Consider the following 25,357-nt stretch of genomic DNA (forward strand, 5'->3'; position numbering starts at 1 on the left):
ACAAAAACAACAACAAGGCCGCAAGTATATGCCACAAACATTCAAACAATTGGCTAGGTTTACCTATGGTTAATAAACAATTATTGATAGTATTATAGTACCGATACACTTATCCTTATATATACATATATATTTCATATACATCAGAAGTTCTTTCGCAAGTAGATTATGTTTCATTTGAGAAAGAGAAAATCGAAAGGGAAAATGAAAAATAATAGAGAAAAAAAAAAAAATGATTGCAACTGTTGCACTTTGATGAAGTTTTGCAGTTTATTTGTTTCTCTTGACATTTGAGTGACTTTTGTTATTGAGTCTTTTGCAACAGCGCCAAACAAGCGCTGCAAAAACAGCTAATTAGCATGCCACATGTCCGCCCAGCGCTGTCTTTATGCATAGTAAGTCTGTGTGTTTGTGTATGTGTGTGTGTGTGTCTGTGTGTGTGTGTGTGTGTGTGTCTATTGCTGCGCCAAATACTACAAAAGATCAACAGGTTGTCAGTCAAGTGTCTGGCGCTGCCTTCTTATATTTTTTTATCTCTCTTTCTCTCTCACTCACTCACTCACTCACTCCCTGCCTTTACATCTGCCTGGCGCTTAATCGCGCTCTCTCTCTCCCTCTACTTGTCTCTGTCTCACTTTTGCACACAGTCATCAGGTGTTTGCTTAGTGAATTACAACTTTTAATTAACTTGAAATTAATTGTACAAACAAAACGTTTTTTTTTTTTTACTTTTATTTATTTTTTTTGTTAATGAAAAGAAAAAAAAATAGAGCAACCAAGTATGCAAAACAGGTAAAGTGTAGGCTTTATACGGCAAGTGCTAGCTGCGCGAATAATATGAATAATATGGACTAGTAAAATGCATCAATATCTAATAAATTAAATAATATAATTTATAATTAATAATACAATAAATAAAATAATATTTATATTATCATTTGACGCCATAAAATAATTAAAAATAAATAACTAAACCAAAATTGAATAAAAAAAATTATAATAAAATTATCTATTTATGTAAAGAAAATATTCGATTATTTTATATTAAAATTAGTATTTAAATTTCTGTATTCGATCTCCCCTGTCCTTTACTTTTGCTCCGCTAACGTTAATGCTAATCACGCATAAATTGTATGTTTTGTTCACATTAGATAAGGTACGTGAATATCTGTTCTTCTTCTTCCATTGACTGTTGCGTGGCCTTGAATAACTTTAGTTTTCTATACAAAATCTATGAAGAAATAGGCTTCAAATGATTTGTTCTCAACAGAAGAGAGATTATGCCCAAGTATGTATGTATATGTGTGTATACTTGGCCATACACACACAAAAACACACACATATGTATACAGATATATGTATGTGTATATTTACTGCAGGTCTTTTACTCTGACATCTCGCATCTCGATGAGACTTTATCAGTTGCTCACATTGCGTTTTCATTATGTTTGTGCTGTTGTTGTTGTTGTCATTGTTGTTGTTGTCATTTGCTTGTTTGTTTGCTTATTTATCTGCGTAATGCGACTCGCTGTCGGAATGCCACGAGACGCGACCGAGACGAAACAAAACGGACAGCCATAGATCTGACAGAGCACAGAACAATAAAAATAAGCAAAGGAACAGCTGTCCATTGAGCCGTAGATTAAATACCCTATGCAAATGTATGTTTTCTTCTCGATCTGGTTATGCGATATGGAGCATGTTCGATAGATTTGTCAGTCCAAAATAGTAATTACGGCTCTTTCCAAGGAACAATTGCGGGCACTAAAGCAAAACAAGCCAAGCTGGCTGAAAAATAGATTAACTGATAAATTATTTGGTTTGAGCTGTGTAGAAAGAATTTGAATTTGCCTAGACTAGAAATAGGGTATATGTACATACATATACATATATGTATATAATTATCATTTCAGTTTCATCTATTATTACTAGCTGCTGCATCATAGCTCCTCAGCTCGGTTAGTGTATTCAGCTAATCGTTTCGCATTTCACTCTTCTTAGTGCTCATTGTGGCTATTGTTAGCGCATAGTTGAAATTGAAAGAAAGACGTGAACTGGCGCTGCGTCAGCGGCGATTGCAACAATTTGCTGATAAAAATTTATAAATAAACTAAGAACGATGCCGATGGGATGTCAACGACGGCGTAATGCTCGCTCAAGCGCCAATATAAACTGAAGTCTATGTGCCACGCCTCTCAATACATTTAAAAACTTCAACTATTCAAGCAATTTCGTTCCATTTACATAGATATAGAAGATGTAGGCTTTTCTCTCTTCCTAAGATCTCAAAAATTTCATTGAATAAGGCCAGCGAAGGGAAAACTCCAGCAGACAAACTTAATCTACTCTATGTTCATCTCGAACATTTTGAAAAATCTTCCGATTTCGTAATGAATCTTAGGAATGGCTCTTAATATGTATATCTTTTACATGTATCTTGAAGCCCTCAGTTGGCAACTATAGTCCAGCGCTGTAGCGCATCCAGCTGTGATAAGTTATCTATAAATATTTGCCATACTCGATTAAAGTGTAAAGCCAAACGCAGAACGTGTCAATGCACTGAGCAGCTCAGCTTTCAGTTTTGCGTCTCGGCACAAAAAGAGAGATACAAAAAAAAAAAAAAGTATCTAAACAATCCGCACAGACGCCAATTGTCTACAATGCTAAAAATTCCAGACGCTATTGCGCTTTGCATGCAAATGTTGCCAGGGAGCTCTCCCGGTACACAATATAGCACTATATACATATATTTGGACATGCACACACACACACAGATATACGTATATGTACATACATGTGTGTATAAATGTCCACGTTGTTCCACTGCTATTTAGACATACATATAAAAGATATACATATAAATACACTCAAATAGGTATATCTTTTATCTCTATATCTATATGTGCATCTATCATATATGTATCTATCTAGTAGTTATTCAAAAAAACTTGTGGTTGAGCTAGGAAAAAAATATTCAAAGTTTTATGCTAAACTGAAAATATGTTTAAAAAAAAAACTCACTCTTTACTTAAAAAAAAAAAAAAAAAAAAAAAAAAAAAAAAAAAAAAAAAAATTGTGAGATTAATGAAATGCACAAAAATATAAAAAACTTAACAATACATAGAAAACCTAAAGCATTTAATGTAAATAATTAATAATGTTTTTTTTTAAACAAACTATAACTATATATAGCTCTAAAAAGATCTACAACAAATTCCAAGTCTCTAGCTCTTATAGGTCCTGAGATCTTGAGAGAGATACTGCTTTTATTTGTATAGATTTTACGTTATGTTTTGGTACTTAAATAACTAAACTCGAACAGAGTACTTCGATATACCTATTTATACCGCTTCTATGCGATTCTCATAAATTGAAATCGATACATTTATTAGCTAAACTCTATTAGCTAACATATCGTATAACCAATTGCTGTATACATATGTGATGTTTTTTTTTTTCAATTTATTTAACAAAATTGTGTACATGTTTAGCTTAGTGCTTGAAGTGGCTCGAGAGTGGTTTCAAGTGCCATCAAACAGTAGCTGGATTAAGTTCAGATGAGAACAGTTCCCACAGGGTTTTCCCGGTTTACATCAGTTTTGATTTACTGTTTGATTGTAATACTATATTTATGACAACAATTAAGCTGCAATTCGATTCGAATCGATTCGATTGCTGGTGGAGTGAGTGGTGCAGGCGGGTGGTAGGGAGCCTGGAGTGGGCTGTGGGGAGTGGTGGCGGCGGATCATAAACACGATTGCATGCAATTCGGGTCGCTGATTGAGTGACTGGCTGCCAGGTTGCACTTCAAATCGTTTTTCATTTTCTTGTAGCTGCCAAGCTTTTACGCAATTTTTGTTGTTTTTTTTTTTCTCTTTTAATTGATTTTGAGGTTGTTGTTGTTGGTGTTGCCTGCCTGCCTGCCTGCCTGCATTGCTGCAATTGTTTTCCTGCTTGAAAATTACAAGCTCATTTTCATTTACATTTTACCACTTACCATTTACAATTTCTTTTGCTGTTGTTGTTGTTGTTGCTGTTGTTGCGAAAATGTTGCGAACAACGATAGAAACGCAACATGTTGCTGGACCAAAGGGGCCAACGGACAGACAACACAACGACGGCAGTAACATGTTGCAACATGTTGCACATGGCCGCAGCATTTCTTGGGTCCTACGTGCGTTTCAATTTTTCGTGTGGCAAGCAATTTAAAGTTCAATGTACAACAACAATTGCCAGCAACTGCGTTTTGTGGCTAAAACTTGGCTGACAGACGAGTGTGTATCTATATATACACATATATATATGTACATATATACTATATATACATGTGTGTGCGTGTATATCTGCTTTTGTAGTGTGACGCTGTCGTGTGAGTTGCATTTGCTAATTAAAATGCAGCAACGAAACAATGGAAAATAACATTGGCCATGCTTGAATTTCAGTTTCCCACACCAACGCCACCAACACCACCAACACCACTAGCACCACCAACACAAGCACAGCACATCCATATCAAAAAGGGCGGCCAAGGGCTTAGCTCAAATCTGCATCTATGTACATTCGAATACACTGAGCAAAATAGTGATATACCATCTACTATCCAAGGCTTCACTGTCCAGAAATAAAATTCAAGATTTAAGGCAAGAATTTCAGAAATGTGCAAAACATAAATGTTAAATATTTTTTTAAAAATATTATAAACTTGTAAAATGTTTATTGATTCCTAGAAGAGCAATAACATTTTATACATCCAAACAGTATGTCTATCAGGCTGACTAAACCATTTGCTGATATTAATTAAACAGAAAAAGTATTAAAAATTATATCTATTTATAGCATTTATTAGTGTTGGCCTGTATTTTGTGGTTTAATTTGTATTTTTATTAATTTAATCTTTATGCCAAATACAATCGGGTATGTGACCGACATCATAAAAATATACATACATATATGTATCTACACTTGATCAGGAGTACTATGTGAGTCCAATCAGGTTGATTTATTTTTTTTGTATGAGCTGGAGCTGCGAAATTTGGTATTTCGATTGCCTTTTTGAAGTATGCAGAAATATCTTATATTTTGGATACACTTTAACAATGAATTTATGGTGTTATATATTTAATATTCTGGATAATTTTGTGGTCGGACATTGCGAACTTTTTCTTAATAGATTCTCTGACTGATTTTTGTTTATATGAATATGAAATAATATATTTTATATAATTTGGTCTAAACTCTTTCTAGTCCGAATATAAACTGAACTAAATCTGTTCTACTCGTTAGGTTCTCCCCTTGAATGTCTGACTAGACTCTCCAGCCTCCTTAGATCGTCGAAAGTCTTAACTTATATACGAGCTTAGAGAGACTGCATAACATTTTTTTTTTTAGTGTAACGCATTCACTCACTAATATAGATTGTATGTTCTCTCTATCTCCTCTGTCTGTCAACCCCGCTCTCTCTCTCTCTCTCTCTCTCTCTCTCTCTCTCTCTCGCCTCTCATCTCGCTCTCTCTCTCTTCTCTCTCTCCTCTCTCTCTCTCTATCTCTCTCTGCTCTCTCCTCTCTCTCCTGTCCTCTCTCTGTCTCTCTCTCTCTCTCTCTCTGTCTCTCTCTCTCTCTCTCTCTCTCTCCTCTCTCTCTCTCTCCCTCTCTCTCTCTGTCTGTCTGACTCCCTCTTTCTGTCTTTCCTTATCTAATTTTTTGTATTCTTTCTTCTATGTCTCTCTCTTTTCTTGTATATCTCTATCGGGCCCTCTATCTCTTCCTTTCTCGTTTCTCTCTCTCTATAGTGCTCTCTCTCTCTCTATTTCTATAGTGCTCTCTCTCCCTTTCATCCTAATAGCAATTGGCAATGCAAAACGGTGCCATTAATTTTGCAAGTGCCTTGCTCGCTGTCTGCTCTGCGTGTTGTCTTCATTATCATTATCATTATTATTATTCCGAAACTGGCAACTGCGCTGGGATTGACAATGGCTATTACACCAATACATAACAACATATACATATATGAGCACAACTGTATATAACATGTTGTATATATGTATGTATATGTACATTGGTGTAACACAATGCTTGGGACGGCGGTCAACTCCAATGCCCCGTGGAATTGCGTTCGCATTTAATTAATCTTTGACTTAACTCAAAGGTCTAGACTCGAGACAATTGTCGTAATAGTTTGACTCAATGTTAATCTGATTACAAAAGAAAAAACATGAATTAGAGTCAAGTACAAGGCAGTAATGTATATACATTTTTTAGCATTCCCCTTAAGCTTACGAAAGTTGAGGCTCAAGTCTTTGATTATTCATTTATACTTAGTTGTATTATCGTAGTCTATATAGTCCACTCCTTCGGAGATGTTGCAGCATTTGAGAGGGCATTCAATATTCGTTAATTTCTTACATTTTATTTGTTTCTTTTGGGCATGATTATGCTCTAATTGAGCCATAGACCTTGGCTTCTATACGTTTGTTCTTTCGACACTTTGGGCCACGATCGCCAAAGGCCACAAAAGCAAAAGAATTCAAAACAAACGAAGAACAAACTTAAAAATTACAAATCAAAAATAATAATAAAAAAAAGGAAAACAAAGACAAATCAATTTGTTAAAACGAGCACACGAAATGCAATCGAAATAATTATGATAATAAGCGAAACAAAATGAAAAGTAAAATCTAAAGATATATTTAGAGTGCGCCGTGGTTCGAATACCCTTTGCACCAAAACCTTTATGACTCAGAGTTAGTTGATGGTTGGGATTGTGAGATTAGTTCTGAGTAATGTGAACCATGTTATTTTATTCGTAGTTCCATTTAAGTTACATCCCTGACAAAAAAATAATATTCGAATTAGTTGTCAAATTTAATAATGAGATCTCTCAAGATTATTTCAGAACTGGAGATTTGAGGGCAGGTACAATCTTATAGATAAATATAATATCTAATATATTCTTCTTATATAGAAGCATTTATATATGGTATATTATCTATATGTACATATATGATATATGATCTATAGATGATATAGTTGTGCGTCAGCCACATATCACGAGTTTAACTTAACTTATCTCTTATTAAGAATGCATCTACCACTACATATACATATCTACTATGTACTGAATTCATTATCGTTTATATATAGTTCATAATATCAGAAAACAATTGAGTTTGAGTGCTAGTCGCATGACTAGAAAAGGAGATTCAAATACGAATAGCTAAAGATACGAATGTATTCAGACTGGATGACTGAATGACTGAATGGCCGGACAGACAGCTAGACAGACTGATGGCATTAGAGCTGTGCTAATGATCATAATGAGGTTTGGCGCTGGCGTCGGCCACGCTGAGGTGCAGATGAGATGAGCTCAGTTTGAATTGAAGATTGACGCTGAGTGATGGAGAAGGCGTTGGGAGACGGAGATGGCAGATGGAAGACGTGGTTGCCATTTGAGGCAACTACTTATGCGTGTCATGTGGCAATTATGAATGAAAATGGCCGACTAATTGCCAAGTGAAATAGTCAAGCAATAATGAAAGAAGCAGAAGAAGAAGAAGAAGCACAAGCAGATAAAGCAAAAGCAACGGCAACAGCTAAAATAGTAAAAGAGAAAAAAAATATATATATCTTTAAGATGCGTGCAACGTTAAGTGCTGCATGCGGCGGCCGAGCAGGGTAGCCGCTTAGTCGGCTTGGCCGCATTTCATTTTCGCTCTCTAAGTGGGCAAGGGGCGTGGCCGGGCGCCTCAGTGCGGTCATGTGTGCAAATGTCAAAGTGCTGGGGCGACCGACCGACCCGTCGAGTCGAGTCGAGTCGAGTCGAGAAAGCCAATGGGCGAATAAAAAGCGCAAGTTCATGTTATGTGGCTCGCATATCTTAAATACCCTGTGCATGGCGGTAAGTGGGTGAAAACTAGGGTATTATGATCGAAGAAAACTGAATTAAATGAATGCATGGATTGGATTGGATTGGAGCTGCAATTGTTGGGCAGCAAAATTCAAGATTTGCTAATGATTTGTATGAGAATTATATGTACATATATATTAGGTTTTATATTTATGTATGTAGTATATGGAAAACATATTATTATTGTATTCTTCTCTGGGCACAAAATTAAATGCCTTATATTATAATTTATAAATGTAAGACAATCTTAAAATATTTTTTTTTTTTTAATAGGCCCTTGAGGAACTCTTTTACTTAATCCATTTATCTTTTCACAATATCAGCTGGTCCTTGGCATAAGCAATTTTTATGTTTAAAAACTTCATAATTAAAAAAAAAAACATTGATCTCTTTACGTTTTCTTTGAAATTTTGTACAAAAAAAGTTTGTCAAATAAATTTTAATAAATAATGAAAGCATAAATAAGTTTGCTTACTTTTTACAGAGTATCATTCAGTCGGCTACTTCCGCTTTAAGCACTGTTACTTTTAGTCATATTTTTTTGTATATTTTGTTGTATTTGTGTATTTTTATTTAAATTTGTCTCGTTTTTTTTTTAAAGCTGCATTTTTGCTGTGGCTCTTTGTTTAATATTCAAATTAGAGACCAACAACAACAACAACAACAACAACAAATAACAAATAACTAGCTATAAGCTCGTGTGTAATATTTTCACTTTTATTTGTTTGGGGCGCTTAGAAGCGTTGACAATTTTTATGGCTGTTGTTTTGCTAATTTTTTGTTGTTTCTGTAGTTGTATTGAAATTTCACTTTTGCTTTTAATTTATGAGAGGGATATAGAGAGACACAGAGAGAGAGAGAGAGATAGAGAGAGAGAGAGAGTTAAATGCAATTGCATTGGTAAAAAGTTGAAATCGTCTTTTGATTTATTGCAAATTTTTTTTATTAGATTTATCTCTAATCTATCATGAAATTAATCCCCATCACATATTTTTTCAAATCCTCGAAAGGTCTAAACATATTTCCATGATCTTCAGCTAATCCTTATATGCCGTCTCTTATTCCGTCAATCATTGCGTCGTCCTTCGTTTTGAGTTTTGGGTTGGGCAAAAGTCACAGGAAACTGGACCGGGGAATACTGTGCCATATACATATACACATATAGCATATTCTGTATATATATTTAATAGACTATAAACATTCAGAATCAAGTTCAGCTCAATTATGTCAGAATTTGTGAGCACATTCCAGCTGCAGCATGCAGTAGCTGCAACCTCAACTATAAGATTGAGTTTATCTTAGGGATTATCTAGAGATTATCTGTGCTATTTGACATTGACAAGGTTTCGCTGCAGTCTTACAACTGACTTACAATCAGTTTTGTATAGAGTAGAGCACAACAACAGCAAAACAATCAAAAACTAGTTCCACCAACCAAATGAATATAGACGAGTGACCGCGAGTGTAGTCAGTAACGTGCCATGCCCAGTTTTTGAACTACAGATCGCAGCTCGTCTGCTATCTCTGTCTCTCTCGCTCTTGATCTCTCCCTCTCATTGACGTTTATCGGTTTTGTGATCGTAAACGATTTTCCACTTTGGCGCATTTTGTGAGCCAAAACAGAAGTGCAAAAACATAAAGTTTGAGTGTGTGTGTGAGAGAGAGAGAGAGAGAGAGAGAGATTGTGTGTGTGTGTGTGTGTGTGTGTGGGTTGGGTAGGACATACATAGCTGTGGCTTTGACATTCGTCTGAACAAAAATGAAAACACAGCCGCCGCGAGGCAGCATTTGAAATTCGCTTTGCAGTTTTTTTTCTTCTTTTTTTTTGTTTTGTATCTTTTACGCAATGCGACGGCTCTCACAATGTCAATGCCTGAATTTGTTGTTGTTTTGAATTGTTGCGTACGACGTTCATTGAACGCTTTGGGTCATTGGCAGCAATAACAGTAGCAGCAGCAGCAGCAGCAGCAGCAGCAGCGGCAGCAGCAGCAGCAGCAGCAGCGGCAGCAGCAGCAGCAGCGGCAGCAGCAGCAGCAGCAGCGGTAGCTACAGTTGCTGCTCCGTTAGAGTCGTTGGCCATTTGGCTATGCATGACCTAATCCGCACTCCATTATTTGCCATAATTGTCAGCGGGTTTTATTGCACATGTGTAATGTTGATATACCCTATACACAAATACACATATGCACATATATGTATATATGTAGGTATGTGTATATTTATGTACATATACATACATATATATGACACAATTTAATTGAGTTGAGTATGAAAAGACAACGGCACTAAAGAGAGGTGTGTACTCGACCTACGCCCAGCTGTCTAAGTGCTTGCTATATTTATATATGTAACATGTAAATATGTATGCATATACATATGTATATTCGCATAAAAGTGCACTTCACAGCGTCACCATCAACAGCAGCAACATCATTCCACATTCACATCCACATCTACATCTACATCTACATCTACATCTACATCATCATCATCATCATCATCGTCAAGTCAACGTCATCGGCGTCTGCCCCCAATCAACTCGGTCTGCTGTATATATTTAATTTTCTGTAGTTTTATTCTCTGCGGCTGTTGTGAGTCTCTTTGGCGTCTGCCTTTCTGCCTTCTGCCTACACCTTCAACCTCCAGGTTCAGAGCACCTCATAACGGAAACAGGCAATAATATACAATACAATATACAATGCTCTTAGTTTAAAAGCTAATAACAACTAGAAACTTATTTGCCAGCTGCAGCATACTCAAATTGTTAATGCTCTAACTAAAATGTTTTATATAAAATAATAAATACCATTTTTTTTTTTAATTTCAAATAAAAATAAAATAGTAAATAATAAAAAAACATGTAAAAAAAAATAAAAATAATAAAAATAATAAAAAAATAAAAAATAAAAATAATAAACAAAATAAAATGATAAAAAAAAATAAAAATAATAAAAAAATAAAAATAATAAAAAAAATAAAATGATAAAAAAATAAAAATAATAAAAAAAATAGTAAATAATAATAAATAATAAAATAATTAAATAATAAAATAAAATAAAAATAATGAATTAAAAAAATTATAACACAGAAAATGAAAATACTGAAAAATAAAAATAAAATAATAAATAATAATAAACATTAAAAATTAATAAACAATAAAAAATAATAAAAATATAAATCAATTAAAAAAATAATAATAAATTAAAATACTAGTAAAATAATATATAGAAGTATAATAATAAATAAAAATAAAACAATAATAAATATAACTTTATGTACTAAAATAAAAACTGAATTTTATGTGAAATTCAAACTTAGTTTTCACAGCTTCACAATAAATTGATCAAAGTACATATACAATATTTTATTTGGACATTTTTTGTTATATAAATCTTTGCTACAAATTATAAATTCAATTTATTACAGTCCTAATAATAATAAAATATTTCGATTAGTTAGTAAAGCGCTTTTAGATTAAGATCTATACCCTACAAATATGCATATAGCAGAGGAGTATTATATTGGCCAGAATAGGCGCACTGGCTGCTGCTGCTGCTGTCTGCCGTTGACAGGGAGTGACAGCAATAGTGAATGACTGCTCTATGCCTCTCTTTCGCTCACTTTCTTGCTGATGTACCGCTTCGGCTTATGTCTGAGCTGGCTGTCACTAAGGCTGACACTGATGACAAGATGCCGACGACTGTCGACTGCGAAAACTCTTCCAAATCAACATCCAGCAACAGCCATGAAACGGAACTGAAAGTGGATCAACGAGCCAACCTTTTGGGCCCCGTGGGCAGCTCTGCTTCTCGGTGGTGCTCCCTCTGCTGTTGCTGTTGCTGCCTCTACCTCTACCTCTGCCTCTGCCTCTGCTGGCGTCACTGACAGTGCAGGTCAATTACAAAAATTAAGTAGCCGCCAAGTCGAGCAATGTATTTATCCGGAACCAATAAATAACAAGTATACGCCCCATTGAAACATCAGAGCAACGCATCCATAGATAAATACCAGAACGCACACATGTTTATATACATACATACATATGTATGTATGTATGTATATGTAATTATATACATTTCTCTCTTTGTGCATTCATGGGAAATATTGTGCTGGTTGTATACCATCAACTAAAAGAAAGTGAAAATTATTGTGGGCAGCTCATGTAAGAATATTGAAGTCTTCTAAAGCTTAAAATTGACAATAAATAAAATGATATAAATATAAAAATATAAATATTATTATGAAAAGCTGAAATGATCAGGCAATCGCTCACAAAATTTTGGCTAGTAAAATCATAATATATATGTATAAACATAATATATAGAATATAGTCTGAAGTGAATATTGAGGTAAACATATTTGTTTAATTTATTTATATTTTTTATTTTTGTATATTTTTTTATTTTTGTATATTTTTTATTTTTGTATATTTTTTTATTTATTTATATTTTTTATTTATTTATATTTTTTTTATTTGTTTATATTTTTATTTATTTATATATATTTTTTATTTTTTTATTTATCTATTTTTATTTTTAATTGTTAATGTATGTGTTTATCTATTTGTTTTTGTAATTTATAATTCATTTATTTTTTTATTTAATAATATTTTTTTAAATTAATAATTTATTAACTTTTTTTATTTAATAATTTATTTATAATTTTATTTAATTTTTTTTTTCTTGTATTTTATTTTGTATCTTTTTTTTTATTACATTTTTTTTTTTTTCTTGAAAGAAAGAAAAATGTTAAAAATTTATGTTACTTATAAAAAAAACAAATATTAAGTTAACTTCATATTATGCTTCACATATGCATATGTACATAAATATATTTATTTTTTTGACATATTATATCTATATTTATTCGTAAAAAAAGAGCCTATTCGTTTTATGAGTATTTCATACATTTTTGATTTTTGTTATATATTCGATATACGAGTGGTTATATAATATTGATTATTGATTGATTAATATTATTTCTGTTGACTAAATACTCTCTTCTGTGCTGCACACATACATACATATATATATCTCACTTATAAGTAGTTAAAAATAATACTATTCGCGTTTAATATAATCTGAAAAATGTAAAACTACATTTATGCATATCTATGTTGCCTACAGGGTATCTAGCAGTTGTCTTCTTGTTCTTGCCTTGCATTACTCATCGCAACTAAATGCTGTTCGCTTTTCCAATAGGTAATTTCCGAACTAGCTGCACTTTGTCGCTATCTTTCAATTAGATCCTCAACTGCAGGTCTCGCTTCTTTTTCGGCTCGAGCTCGAGCTTGGGATTTCGATTGGATTTGGGTTCGAGCTTGGGCTTGGGCTTGGCCTTTGTGGCGGCTATTGCAGCCGGCGAGTTGTTGTGGGTCGCAACGCTCGCTGTACGCGGCGTACTTAATTACGCCTAATTAGCTATGCCATCGCCTTCCCCAGCTTCCCCTGGCCGTGGCAAAAGCGAAGCCAGCGCCTCAGCTATGGCCGTGGCTCGGCTTGGTATAGAATGGAGGTAGCCGAAACCAATTAGAGCAGAGCTTAACAATTTTCATCAATTGTGCGCGGCTTGCAGGCGCTTGCCGCTTGCCGCTTAATAGGTAAATCCAATTAAAAGTTCTTACAAAAAAAACACAAAAATTAGGAACAGCAGCAACAGCAGCAGCAGCAGCAATGCAATGCCTGCAACAAAATGAAAAGTTCATTAAATTTGGCTACACTACAAGTGCAGACAGATTGCCAGATGAACAGTAAAAAGAGAGCGTGAGTGAGAGGGAGAGGGAGAGAGATGGCAAACCAAAATTACCGCTAATGTAAGTAGATTACAAAAGAACCGTTGATTCGGTTAGCTCTCTTCTAATCATAATTATAGAAAACGAAACAGAATTATAAGTTTCTGCTGTTTGATGATTATGATTTTTGACAAGTGATAAACAAGTGAACTGTGGGCCTGTGGGCCGTTGAGTCCCAGACATTGAATTCTATCCAATTTTTTTTGGTGTCAATTTACACGCGTCAATCAAATGCACACACGCACACACAGATACAGGCAATCACACACACACACACACGCACGCGCAGTCAAACTCGAAAATGAAAAGAACAAACAAATAAAAATCAAATCTAGGCTACAATTTGACAAGCGCCGATGACAACACACACACACAACACGCACACGCACACACATACACATACACACACATATAGAGAGAAAGAGAGGGCTATAGATACAGTGACCATTTAATAATACCGGGAGCAATGACATATGTACATCATGCCACGCCCCCGACACACGGCCCCAGCCATACAATCGGCAACCGCCTCTGTCTGTCCGTCTGCCTGTCCGTCCGTCCATTTGTCCAAACTGTCTTAACTGTCGCTCTTTCACTCTGCGCCTCGCCAACAAGTGACAAGTTATTTTCGTTTATTATTTTGACATGTTGTGCACTTGTGATAGATAGACACACACACACACACACACACACGCACACCCATACCCAGGCACACACACTCGTAAAATCTAAAGATAGTCTTCGTTTGACCGAAACATTCAAGCAAAATATCTCAAGCTGAAAAAGCAACAACAAACAGAAGTTCAATGAAACTTGATGATTGTCGTTGTTGTTGTTGTTGTTGTTATGAATTTGTAAAATTTTTAGTTGTTTTTTTTTTTTTTTTTTTTTTTGTTGTCTCTCCTCTTGAATAGAGTTGTGTGCCTAGAATTATTTTTGGTCATAACTGTATCTCTAATTTTATTCATATTGCGAAACTGAGAAATATATGAGTAAGACATTGTGAAACGTATTTTACGATTTGTGTTTGCGAGAATTTATATTGCCTATATCTAAAAGCAATACGTTCTAATCGAAGCTACTTAATGTAGTAAGTGTTGTAAAGTGATTTATGGTAATTTGATTGGCATCAAATTTCATTGGACGTCAACTTGAAAGGTCGCCAATGCTTGGTAACAACAGATTGAATGTCAAGCGATGTACTTTGGGTTAGTGAGTAGAATGGAAGGGAGGTTGAGAAAAGGAGAGAATTGGGGTGAGGATAGAGACAGAGAGAGACAAATCGATAGAGAAAGGGAGTTGAGAAAAGGAGAGAATTGGGGTGAGGATAGAGACAGAAAGAGACAAATCGATAGAGAAAGGGAGTTAAATATAATGATACTAAGATAATGATACATACATAGATAAATAAAGAGAGAGGAGCTTAGAGAGAGAGAGAGAGAGAGAGAGAGAGAGAGAGAATGGCACATAAAGAAATGAGAGATAGAGAAAGTGAGCGACAGGGAGAGACAAAGAGAGGCTTGTAAACAAGCAGTGAAAATAGTGAGAAAAATGGAAAGTCAAAGGGAAAGAGAGTGAGAGACTAATAGTCAGAAAGAGAGAGACGGAGAGAGAGATATATTGAGAGGAATAGGAGACAGAGAATTATAAATATACAGAAATAGCTAGAGAAAGAGAATGGAGCGCTGAATGTCGACACGGATAGGAAAAGAGTGAGAGAAAATCAGAGGCAGAAGAGAGAGAGAGAGAGAGAGAGAAAGAAACACAAAGAAATAAAGCGATAAGCCCTTACTTAGATGGAGACAGATATAGAGAGAAACTGAGAGAGAAAACGATCTGTAGAAAGAGAACATCATATGAATAGCGAGAAAGAGTTATATAGAGGGAAAGACAAGCAGAGAAAGAATGAGATAAAGATAAAGTCCTATAAAATAAAACAAAAACTTAATTACAATAGCAAGAGAGAGAGGGAGAGAAAGAGAATTTTATAAATCTCCAATTGTGATCTTTAATTAAGCTTGAACTCAAAAGAACCCAAAATGCAATTAGCTAAAGCAGAAAGTGAACTGTAAAAGCCATATTTACTATATATATACATATATGTATGTTTCATAACTCAACTTTAAATGTGTTAATTATATACTTAAACGCTTTCGTCTACAGTCTCAGAGCTACTACTATTTAGATGCCCTGTATTTTCCATAGATTAAGAGCCTGAATCCCTGAATCTATTAAATGAAATGAAAATGTATTCGAATATTTTTGCAAATTATGGGAACTCTATGAACAACTGTTTTGAGGTTTTCGCATTTGAGTTGTACAACAAGAGAATAATGTACTTACATATTATTGCATAATATATATTTACAATCTATCAAAAAGTTGATCATGTTTGGTCAGATATTTAATGGCTTGGTTTTTGTTATTTTTCTGCTCACATATTTTGAATAATATGTTTGATAATGTGAATTGACTTTTGCAAAAGCGTGAACATCGATCAAAAGGAATTTTTTATTATTATTATTTTTTTTTATATGCTGCCTTGGCTAATTTTCACAGTTCCTTTTTTGCGGATCCTGCTCCGTGGTTCATTCAGAGTTTCTGATTGTACTTGTTCTTCTTCTTCTTCTTCTTGTTGTTGTTGATTATCATAATGATGATGGTGTTGTTGTTGTTGTTGTTGCAGCAGCTCGTTGCGCGTGTTGTGCATTTTTCATAATCACTTTGGCAGCACGGCAACGCCCCTTTTTGCATTAAGGTACCGCTAAAGTATGAGTTTTTTCTCTGTTATATTTTTTTTTAGGGTTCGCTCTCTTTTTTTCATACTTTTTTCATATACCTATACATATATATTTTTTTTGATGTGCCTGCAATTGTTGTTGCTGCTGTGAGCTGCATTGTGTGTTGCTCTGTTGTTGTGCGTGCGTGCGCCTGTATGCATGAGTATATATATATATATATATGTGTGTGTGTTTGTGTGTGCATATTTGTGCATTCCATAAAACGCCGCGTGGCGTTTGACAAATGACAATGACGGTTGATGGTTGACGGTTGGTCTTGGCTGCCATTGCAGAAAGTTGGACCCAGCCCCGAGGGCGGCTGCACTTTCGCAATGACTACGCAAAGACGAGTGAAACAGCAGAGGCAGCGGTAGAGGCAGAGGCAGCGGTAGGGGCAGAGGTAGAGGCAGCGACTGCAGCACTGAATGGTGTTAAGAGCGTAGAGTCGAGCTAACGGTTTATCAGACGACGACGACGAGGACGAGAACGACAACAACAACAACAACAATAACAACGGCGGCAATAATGCAGCGATGCGCTAAGCAGCCGCAAAGCAGCAAAACAAAAACAAAACAACAACAACAGTAGTCACAGCTGCTCGTTAAAGGGATACCCTGTAATCAGCTGGCGAGTGCAGCCAATGTACTTTGAGTCATAGACAAGCTCGTGCTGAGAGGTCATACTCTGATTATCTACCAAAATGCATGAATCACACCTATACATATATACATATATATATGTCTGTGCACAGAGCTTTGACTGAGTGCAGGGTATTTCAGCAGCGCGAGGCAAAGCAAAGAGCGAGAACAAAATCAAAAGCTAAAACAAAACACACATAATGTACGGTAAATGCAACGGCAGTTGCTTTGCCATAACCTGGACTCTTCTGATAAGATCGGCGACTTAGTTTGCTAATGAATAATCATATAAAGTAAATATATATATGTATATAACTTAGCTTTTACTTTTTTAGTATTTCTATATATAGAATATTATTATATATGTACATAATGTATAAGAAAATTATATATGATGAACATATGGGGGGCTCCATGTGTGTAGCGAATCATGATGAATCAGCGCTGCAAATCTTAACGAAAATATTGTTCATAATAATACTCGTTCAAGAAGTGAACGAGCATATTTGTTCTGTGCAATCTTAGTTTTACTGAGATTCAAATATAAACTATATACAAAATAAAATAAAATAAATAAAAAATAAATAAAATAAAATAAATAAAATAAAATAAATAAAAAAAATAAATAAAAAAAAATAAATAAAAAAAAATAAATAAAAAAAATAAATAAAAAAAAATAAATAAAAATAAATAAATAAAAAAAAAATAAAAAAAAAATAAATAAAAAAAAAATAAATAAAAAAATAAATAAAAAATAAATAAAAAAAATAAATAAAAAAAAATAATAAAAAAAAAAAATAAATAAAAAAAAAATAAAATAAAAATAATAAAATATAAGCTCACTCAAAGAATATCCAATAATTTAACCAAATCGGGAAAAAAATGCTTTCGTCTACAGTCTCAGAGCTACTACTATTTAGATGCCTTGTATTTTCCATAGATTAAGAGCCTGAATCCCTGAATCTATTAAATGAAATGAAAATATGATCGAATATTTTTGCAAATTATGGGAACTCTATGAACAACTGTTTTGAGGTTTTCGCATTTGAGTTGAGCAACAAGAGAATAATTTACTATTATTAATTTGTTTCATAGCAGGAAAAACAAAAATAAAACAAACAGAAAAAACTAATTACGGCCATTAGAAATATATTTGCCTAATCAACTGATTATGCAAAAGAAATTGCAATGTTGTTTGCATTTGTCGTTGTCGATAAAAACGTAACGATATTAATTGCATTGTGTGTGTGTATCCAGTGCTTATCATTGATTGCTTAATCGATTGTCATGTATTATTAAATTCATATATTATATTTAATCTACACATATACATATGTATATATGTATTTATATGCATAACTCATAATGCTAACGAGCAAATGGACTGCGATTTATTTACGCTGAAATTAATGGAACAAAAAGAGAGAGAGAAAAAAAAAAAAAAAAAAACAACATATAAAATAAATAAATGCAGACATAAAATGAAAATTGCATTTATTCAGCGCTGGGCGTGTGTGCTTAAATTAATAATTTCGCTTTATGAATTGTTTGTGTAATTTAAACTGAAATTATGCAATTAATCAAGCGTCAGCCAGAGCCGGCACAGAACTCACTCGGCAGCAGCTTCTCTTTTCTCTGATGTCATAAAACGTTTCTCAGCTGGAGCTGGAGCTGGATCAAGCCGAAGCGTGCATCCACGCTCCACAAGTAAACCAAATATGAAAGATACATATGTAGGCCAAAGTAAGAGAAATGACCTTAGCCATGTCGAAAGATTTGTAACATGCCAAAAGCGAACAAAACAAAAGGAAATAAAACCAAAAATACTAAAGTGAAAAAAAACGTAAGGTAAAAATCAAGGTACGAGCATAACGAATATTGAATACCTTTTAGAAGATGGAGCTTAGCAGTATCTGAGTGTAAAAGCTGCAAAGGATAAAGAAAGAGAGAAAGAGGGAGAGGGAGAGAGAGAGAGCTGTTGGAAATCGTGGGAAGTGATATTATATAGGCTGTTTGCCAAACGGAAAAGTTTATCAATCAAAATTATGAAGAATAAAAAAAAAAAAAACAAAAGTTTACATAAATAAATAATTATGAATAATTGAAACTCGTCTGCCTGAAGGCCTTGGTCGCTCTGGCTTAAAACTTGTTATTTAGAATTCTGTGTAACAATAAATAAATAAATAATTGAAACTTATATACTTACAAAGCTCTATTCAAATTGATCTTCACTTTTATACCATAAGTCCTCAAGGAAACTGAAAAGAATCTCTCGATCCACTCGACAAATATTTACATCAGGCTTTGCTACATTCAAATCATAACTCATATATTGTATTATACCTAAAAGGCTCATATGAGTGTCTGATTATTTCGTAATATCTATTCTGAAAATCTTGAAATCATTTCACACATTTTTCAGTCGATTAACAGTAAAGTACTTTGTGAAGAATATTTTGATCGCAGTTATGTATGTATGCATATATATTCCACTATATGCATATTTTGTCTATACAAGCAGCTAACTTGTCTCTCCTCTCGCTTGGGCGTTACGTTGCTTAAGAGTAAATCGAGCATACCCTCTGCTAGTGGTATTATAACTCAGAGAGACGCCAACGCCAAAGCCGAAACTGCGCATGCGCAATTGCTTAAGCTGAAAAACAGACGTGAAGGTTGCTTTCTTCGATGAGTTCTTGGCATCAGTATACCCTTTAATAATAATTACATGAGCTATATGGGTACAGCTAATAGATGTATATATTTGTATTTTTCTTTAATATGAATATATAATTATGAATGTTGTAGTTCGACTGAGTTGAGCGACAAAGTTTAGTGATAAACAAAAAAAAAAAAAAAAAAAAAAAAAAAAAAAAAAAAAAAAAAAAAAAACGCCCCTCTTTGTGACTTTCATGAAAGTTGAGTCAACAGCTTATGATTAATAAACTTAGATTTGTTATATATACATATGCATGTATATATACTTATATGAGGGTATTTTATGGTCGAGCTCTCGACATAAACAATTTGGGGTTTTTTCTCTTTGCCCAGAATCTTTCGCTGTTCATTTCTTGTTATTGCTGTCTGTATGTATAAGTTGTATATATATTTGTAGCATTTTGTATGGTTGGGTCTGCGCTTTTGGATGCTGCGTATGCTAAAATCTGGATTCGTACTCAAAAGTTTGGCATCTGTGTGCGTGCGTGACCTATTTAAAGATTTTGAGCTTCTTTTAGCGTTGATTTTAATGCGTATTCAGCTCGTTGAGGGGGGAAATACACATAAGTCTTAAAAGCAAGAATATATGTATAGCTACTCATATCGGAAGCTTAGTATACATATGTATGTATGCATATGCTAAATATAATATATCACAATTAACTTCATATGATATATGCGTGGTTTTTTCTTGATTTATGAGCTTATAATAAACAATTTGTAATACATTTGCATTTACATGTTTATACACTAGAAACACATCAGACGAATGACAATTAGCATACATTTGCTAAACAATAAATTAACAAATTATAAAAACAAAGTTGCATAAATCGTTATGAACACATTAAATATCCATAGAGATCGCAATAAATTCTAGATAATCGCATTGAATGACGGCAATAAACTTTAATTTATAAATTATAAGTTCTCAAGCGAAATGCTATGCATATATATTATATGTATCCTTATGTTAATTTCTTCATCATTACCCTTGCAATGGTAAAATTTTATGAGTATTTCTAGGTCTGACTGGCGTAGAAACTAGAGATATTGTAATGTGCTCCTGACTTCTCTGGAGTTTCGCTCAACTGTTCAAATAGAAATATATTCATAGGCACACATATAGAGCTACTAGAGGCGTGGCAAATTGGGAAAACTATATTTGAGCCAGTATGGAAATCAATAAATTCTCTATATATAGAATAGACATCTATAATTTTTTGCAAAACAGGAAAATTTGAACAGTCAAACAATACATTGAATGAGTATAAATAATATATTGATGATATAGGCATAACTCAATGATAATTGCGATAAATAGGAAACATTTATCTTTAACTTTAAAGATACCTATATAAGTATATATGAAAGATATCAAGCTCTAGCAAAATACTTAACTGTCTTTCAACTATAATTCACTAAATAATTATATGTATATAAGTAAAATTTATTTGTTTGCTAACCATATTTCTAGTTAATTTTTTCTGAAAATTTATAGTCTTTCATAGCTTTCAATTTGTGCATTGACCTTGAATTGAGCTGCATTAGAGACTAGATAATAGCTTAACTACCGGGCATAGCTAACAATGTAATATATAGATGTCTAAGATTAATCGACGACAAATTGAGGAATCGAAATGTGAAAACGATACGAAAATGTTCATTATTATAATCGTTGCTATAATAATAATGCTAATAAATATGCATGAAAAATGTTTCGCTAGGCTCCGACGCAACGTGAAATGGTTTTTTGATTTCTTGTTGTTTTTGTTTATCGTAAATGTTCCGAACGATAAAACTTTCACCTACAAATCAGACACTAAACGAATTTCGTATATGATGATGAAGAAGAAGAAGAAGAAGCAGCACAAAAAAAACACCAAAGAAAGTTTAGAAGTTTTTAATCGTCAGAAGCAACAATTCGAGACAAAGAAAGATGGAAAGAAAGAAAGAGAGAGAGAGTGGGCGAGCGAGAGCAAGATAGAACAATAGGAGAGGTTAAAGAAGCAGAAGAAGAAGAGCGAAGAAACATCAGCTATTCTGAGCTGAGGCGGCCCACTCATTTGGTTTATGGCTTATTAAACTTTTTTTATGGTTTTTAATCAAAAGACAAGCTATTAAAAAATTGTATGCCCATCAAAAGCTGACATACGTATACGAACTGCCCGATCCCATATAGTTGTAAGCCTTACAGATTTTTAATGGCTTACTGGGCGGCTTATCAGCGCGCCTAATTGGCCATTGAAATCACAGATCTGGTGATACTTGGAGGCGACGGGCTCATCAAACCAATCGAACATAATTCCTTCTATATGTATGTGTTAATTGAACCTAAATCGGAATTGGAATCTGAATCTGTAGCTGAGACTGCGTGACGTTTTAATGGCCATTGTCACACTCTAAGCGTTTAATGCTGCACATCCTGCATAATCAGATGTGAGTGATGAGAAAAGAAAGTTTGCCAATAATAGCGATGCGAAAAGAAATGGCTAATTAATGCAAGTGAAAGTGGGCAGAGCGAAATAATGGCCAGGAGTCTGTGTAATGAGGATGGCAAAACAACAAATTTAATGCGTAAGCGAAAAAAATTGAATAAAGAAAAATGATGAAAACAAAATAATAATAATCAGTGAAGTGAATGCCATAAAGTCCATATGATGTTAATCAATATTGATATGGATACAGATGTGGCGGGGACTGGAGATGACGATGCAGATGTCGATAGATGTGAATGAAGGCAATGATATAGTTATACTTATGTATATAGATAGAGATAGGAAACAGGAAGGGAAGTAGGAGATAGGATATATATGAGATAGGAGATATATGAGATAGGAGGGGATAGGAGATAGGAGATAGGAGATAGGAGATATGAGTTAGGAGATAGGAGATAGGAGAAAGAGATAGGAGATACGAGAGAAGAGATAGGAGATAGGAGATATGAGATAGGAGATAGGAGATAAGAGATAGGAGATAGGAGATAGGAGATAGGAGATATGAGATAGGAGATAGGAGATAGGAGATAGGAGATAGGAGATAGGAGATAGGAGATAGGAGATATGAGATAGGAGATAGGAGATAGGAGATAGGAGATAGGAGATAGGAGATATGAGATATGAGATATGAGATATGAGATATGAGATATGAGATATGAGATATGAGATAGGAGATAGGAGATAGAAGTTAGGAGACAGAGCCAAAAAAAAATACAATATAAGAGATATATATATAAGGGCTTAATATCGGGATTATGATTGTGATTGATGTAGATACTGAAATTGAGATAGAGATTAAGAGATTGACATTGATATAAACATAGATATACATATTTATACGTTTATATTGATATATTAATTATAACAAGTATTTATCGCTTCTCTAACCTGGTAATTTTCGTACATTTGCAGTGCTTTCCACACGAATGAAACAGTTGGCCATTCTGTTGAACGATTTCAACTTTGAGTGCATCGGCACCGCTCAGACCGACGATGAGAACGTCATTTGTGAGAGCTTAAAGCGCTTCGGTGCGATTATTGGCACCATCGAGGATGAACGCGAGAAAATGGTGAGTGCTGGCACATTTATATACTATATACATACATACATGGCATACCATATTATATGCTATATACATATACATATATATTCAATATATGCATTTAACAATTTGCAGCTAACTCTTGCGGATAAACATATTATTGAATCGCTGGAGGATTTTCGCAAGAAACAAATCGGCGGTGTCAAGGAGAACAAAAAGAAGTTTGACAAGAAGACGGAGAAGTTCTGTCAGTCACAGGAGCGCTTCCTCAACATGTCAACCAAAAAGCCAGAGAACACGATACAAGAGGTGAGAGTCGCCCAAAGTCATCAAATTCTCCAATTTCGTGCACAGCAATCGTAGACAAATTTCATCCAATTGCTTTAGAACTTTGCGCCATACGAAAATGCCAACAGCCAAACAAATAGAATTCGTCTACACTTTTATCCTAGCGTCCTGTGTGGCTCAGTGTCTGTATTCGGTGCACGCCCTGATCCAACTGCAATTCCCACCACCGCCCACCCCTCGAGAGTCCCCAAAGTCCCAACAGTTTTTCGTTGCTTCCACTACTTACACAATGCCTATACATAGAAGAGGAAGAAGAGTTTTATTAGCAAAAAAAAAAAAAAAAAAAAGTGGCAAAGTTCCATGACCTACGTCAAATTGCATCAATATAACGTACAGTAGACACTGCTAGATGAGAGACAAGAAAAACTACGAACTAAGTTGAAATGCAAGATGAGTTGGAATATGAATTTGGAAAGTTGATATATATACGATGTATTATAGTATATATTATTGAAATGGTATAAAGTTCCAAAATTTATATAGAATATATAGATTGTTTACCTCTATTTTAAACTTCTATAGAGTAGAATTTTTGCCAGAGAATGAGTAACACTTTAGGAGAGAAGCCTTTCTAATAGAACTGATTTTAAAAGTATGCAAAGCCTCTATGCCATAGATTTGAATTAATATTGATAATACTAAATATTACATTATAATCCGAACAAAGTTATATTAAACTAAGGGAAAATGAATTTATTTTCAGTTCAAGTTTCGATTTTCTTCATTTTTGCTTTGCTCAATTACCAATATTGAATTGATGGCGGCTGGCTTAGCGAGTCTTCACTGAGCATCGCCTAGGAATTCGTATACACAATGTGGCATGCAATCGTTGCATTTGCTGCTATTTACTCTGCGTTCGCTGCTGCCTCTGGACTTTTGTGGTTGCTCTGGCTGTCAAGTTTAACTGGCACAGTATATAATGTGTTATTCTCTGCTCTTCTCTATGTGTTTGTTGAGGGTGGTCGCTGGCTCGTTGCTCGTTGCTACAGCAGCTATATAGCAAAGCTCTTCTTTTTTTTTTATTGTTGGCCAAATGTTGCCCATTTCCGCATGGCACGCTAGCCCCTGCCGCCAGATCCTGGCCGTAATAACTATTACATATTGCCATGGCCAGACATGCGCGCACCGAGCTCCCATTTTGTGGCCAGCACGTTTCCGGTCATGCATTTTAAAGTCTATATGCATATACATATATACAGATACATATATATATGTATATATAGTGTAAACACATTTTATGAACTTTAAGTAAGAGCATAGAAAACATCCAGCTGGAAATCAGTTAAGTAAATGTTGAATGCTTTCAGCCAAGTCAAGTGATATTGAAGGTATTTTCTTGACAGCTGGATTTGAAATTTTAGAGAGTGGTATACATATAAGAAGAGATTTGAGGCACTGCCAATTGAAATGTAGAAAGAAAATTTTAAATAAAAAATGCGAATGCGAAAAAGAAATCCTTAAAATGCAACTGGGATGCTCGGCGCAAAGTCATTGACCTAAAATCTGTCTAGTTGACCTGTAGAACATTTTTTGATTGAGGTCAATGAACTTGGAGAGTGGGCGGGCGGGCGGACGGGCGGTGTGGCTGTGTGGCTGGACAGTCACAAAAATCAATTCGTTTGGACCACTCTGTGCGCAGGC

General features: G+C 34.4%; 1 protein-coding gene and 2 long non-coding RNA genes across 4 annotated transcripts in view; 2 read left to right on the forward strand and 1 right to left on the reverse strand.

Moving 5' to 3' along the window:
- Positions 1-25,357, forward strand: part of Graf (GTPase regulator associated with FAK) — a 63,939-nt gene that overhangs the window by 25,649 nt on the left and 12,933 nt on the right. For both annotated transcript variants that reach the window (XM_018107761.3, XM_018107762.3), the window contains exons 3-4: positions 23,238-23,395; positions 23,504-23,677. In XM_018107761.3, the coding sequence (XP_017963250.2) occupies positions 23,238-23,395; positions 23,504-23,677 (332 nt within the window). The remainder of the gene's footprint in view (positions 1-23,237; positions 23,396-23,503; positions 23,678-25,357) is intronic.
- On the reverse strand, positions 3,022-20,002 carry LOC149090635 (uncharacterized). The gene is made up of 2 exons (XR_016197387.1): positions 19,954-20,002; positions 3,022-3,109 (listed from the first exon to the last, which is right to left on the reverse strand). It is a non-coding gene; the product is annotated as an uncharacterized LOC149090635 (long non-coding RNA).
- LOC149090636 (uncharacterized) lies at positions 3,027-20,004 on the forward strand. Its single transcript, XR_016197386.1, has 2 exons — positions 3,027-3,075; positions 19,946-20,004. It is a non-coding gene; the product is annotated as an uncharacterized LOC149090636 (long non-coding RNA).

Source organism: Drosophila navojoa, chromosome X (assembly GCF_054131105.1).
Source record: "Drosophila navojoa isolate 15081-1374.11 chromosome X, UAZ_NAV_1.0, whole genome shotgun sequence".
Lineage (NCBI taxonomy): Eukaryota > Metazoa > Arthropoda > Insecta > Diptera > Drosophilidae > Drosophila > Drosophila navojoa.